Source organism: Austrofundulus limnaeus, unplaced genomic scaffold, assembly GCF_001266775.1.
Source record: "Austrofundulus limnaeus strain Quisiro unplaced genomic scaffold, Austrofundulus_limnaeus-1.0 Scaffold41, whole genome shotgun sequence".
Lineage (NCBI taxonomy): Eukaryota > Metazoa > Chordata > Actinopteri > Cyprinodontiformes > Rivulidae > Austrofundulus > Austrofundulus limnaeus.
The window spans coordinates 1251275-1253177 of NW_013952443.1; the positions used below are offsets into that span (position 1 = coordinate 1251275).

The window sequence follows — 1903 nt, forward strand, 5'->3', positions numbered from 1 at the left end:
TCTCCATACAGGAGGCGTCTTGAAGCTGTCATTGACAACAAAGGCTTTTGTACAAAGTATTAGATAAATTCCAGTAAGTGTGTGCCATTCCACATTATTACAAATAACTTCATTTCTGGACATTTATGGTTTGATTTCTTTGTATGTATGGATCACTTGGGTTGTTACCGACATCTGGTGAAAATTTCATGTCATTAGCACCTCTAGTAATATATTTACTGAGAAAAATGGTGACGTGTTCAATACTTATTTTACCTGCTGTATATTAACCCAAATACAGCTGTGGAATGTCAATGATAAGTCGTAAGAGAGCAACACGGCAACATGTGACTCATGTCTGTTGAAGAATGTTCATGGGTTGACTGGGTTATTTTAGTGCTTTAGAATTAGCTTTTGCTAAAACTTTCAATGCATTAGTGCTTTACAATTAGGGGACCTAAATACTTTTAGTGTTTTAGGGCAAATTTTTACATTAGTGCTGCCCACCATTGGTTGTTTGGTGCAGGAAAAAAAGGTACCAATTTAAACAATGTCCATGTGCAATACCTGACCGTGCTGGTGATGTGCAGTGTGCACCTTTGAGCTCTTGTTGCAGACAGTGGAGGTCAGGCTGACCAGGAGTTCATGAGGGACCCTTGGATGTTTGACCGGAAGCAGTTGATTGTGTCTACCTCCTGCTTGGACTTGAATAAGATCTATTCAATTCAATTCAGTTTCAATTCACTTTATTTATATAGCGCCAAGTAACATTGTTGTCTCAGGGAACTGGACACAAAAAAACAATAAATCTAAAGATCTACCACCAAGAACAAATTAAATAGATATACAAATATAAAGTAATTATAGTATATTTCATACTACATTCTTCACGGACAGCTAAAAATGACATAGGCATTCATACACACATGTTCTAAAAAGGCATGTAAATAGATGGATCTGCATAATCTAAATAATGTATCCTTTAATAGACAAAAACTGCTGCTTATTTCTTTGTAACGCATCTGTTAGCGGAGCATTGTGTTGACATGGGGATGGACGTGAATAATTTACCGTCGCTGGTGGCGGTGGTGTCCGCTGACCGCTCCGGTGAACCCGCTGAACGAGCCCTGGTAGACACCGACATGTTTTACTTCACCGAGGAGGAGGAGGAGGAGGAGGCGCTTAGTTCATCATTTTATTAACACTGCGCTGACATTTTAGCAAGAAGCTAATGCAATTTGTTTAAAAATAAATTAAAAAACAAAAGTTAGGAAGATAATAATTAACACATCCTCTCACTGTCTTCGATGCTTCAACTTCCTGGCCGTGTTGCTAAGGAAACGCCTAGACGCTCACTCATTGGTTGTTCGGATATCATGCTAACGCTAATAGCCCAAATTTGGTAATACTAAATAGGCTAACAATAGCTACAAAAAAATAAATGTTGTAGCACTGTTGTAAAAATTCCTAAACAAGTTTTTTTCTCTCTAGTAATTAGTTTAAAATGTTTTCTACCGTGAAATTATTCTATAACATTATGTAGAATATATAAACAAATGAATGTATTTTTTAAATAAACTTTATTAACAAAACAACAACACACAATCATAAACAGTAATCTACACGAGGAGAAAGAGAGGTACAAAAAAATAAAACACATGAATGTATAACAGGTTGAGATGAGTCGACTTTACATCATGAAGACCAGTCCCAAAGGATTTTATAAGGTAAAAAACAAAACCCATGCAATATTTTTCACATCCCATAGCAAAAAGTAGTATACTTGAAGTTCGTTTTAATAAGTATACGAGTATAAGTTTAAGTACATCACGTATACTAATTAAAAAAATAAAATATATAAAGTGTATAAGTGTACTTCTATTTACCATGTACACTGATATAGCTAAGTATACTAGCAGTTTAC

The 1903-nt window shown here is 35.4% G+C and overlaps 1 protein-coding gene across 2 annotated transcripts in view; it reads right to left on the minus strand.

Moving 5' to 3' along the window:
• Positions 1-1575, minus strand: part of axdnd1 (axonemal dynein light chain domain containing 1) — a 16682-nt gene extending 15107 nt beyond the window's left edge. Inside the window, exons 1-2 of one of the 2 annotated variants that reach the window (XM_014007304.1) lie at positions 1051-1575; positions 547-695 (exon numbers count right to left, since the gene is read on the minus strand). In XM_014007304.1, coding sequence (XP_013862758.1) covers positions 547-695; positions 1051-1123 — 222 coding nt within the window. In that variant the 5' untranslated portion in view covers positions 1124-1575. The remainder of the gene's footprint in view (positions 1-546; positions 696-1050) is intronic. The other variant, XM_014007305.1, reaches the window with a different exon arrangement.
• Positions 1576-1903: the final 328 nt, after the last annotated feature.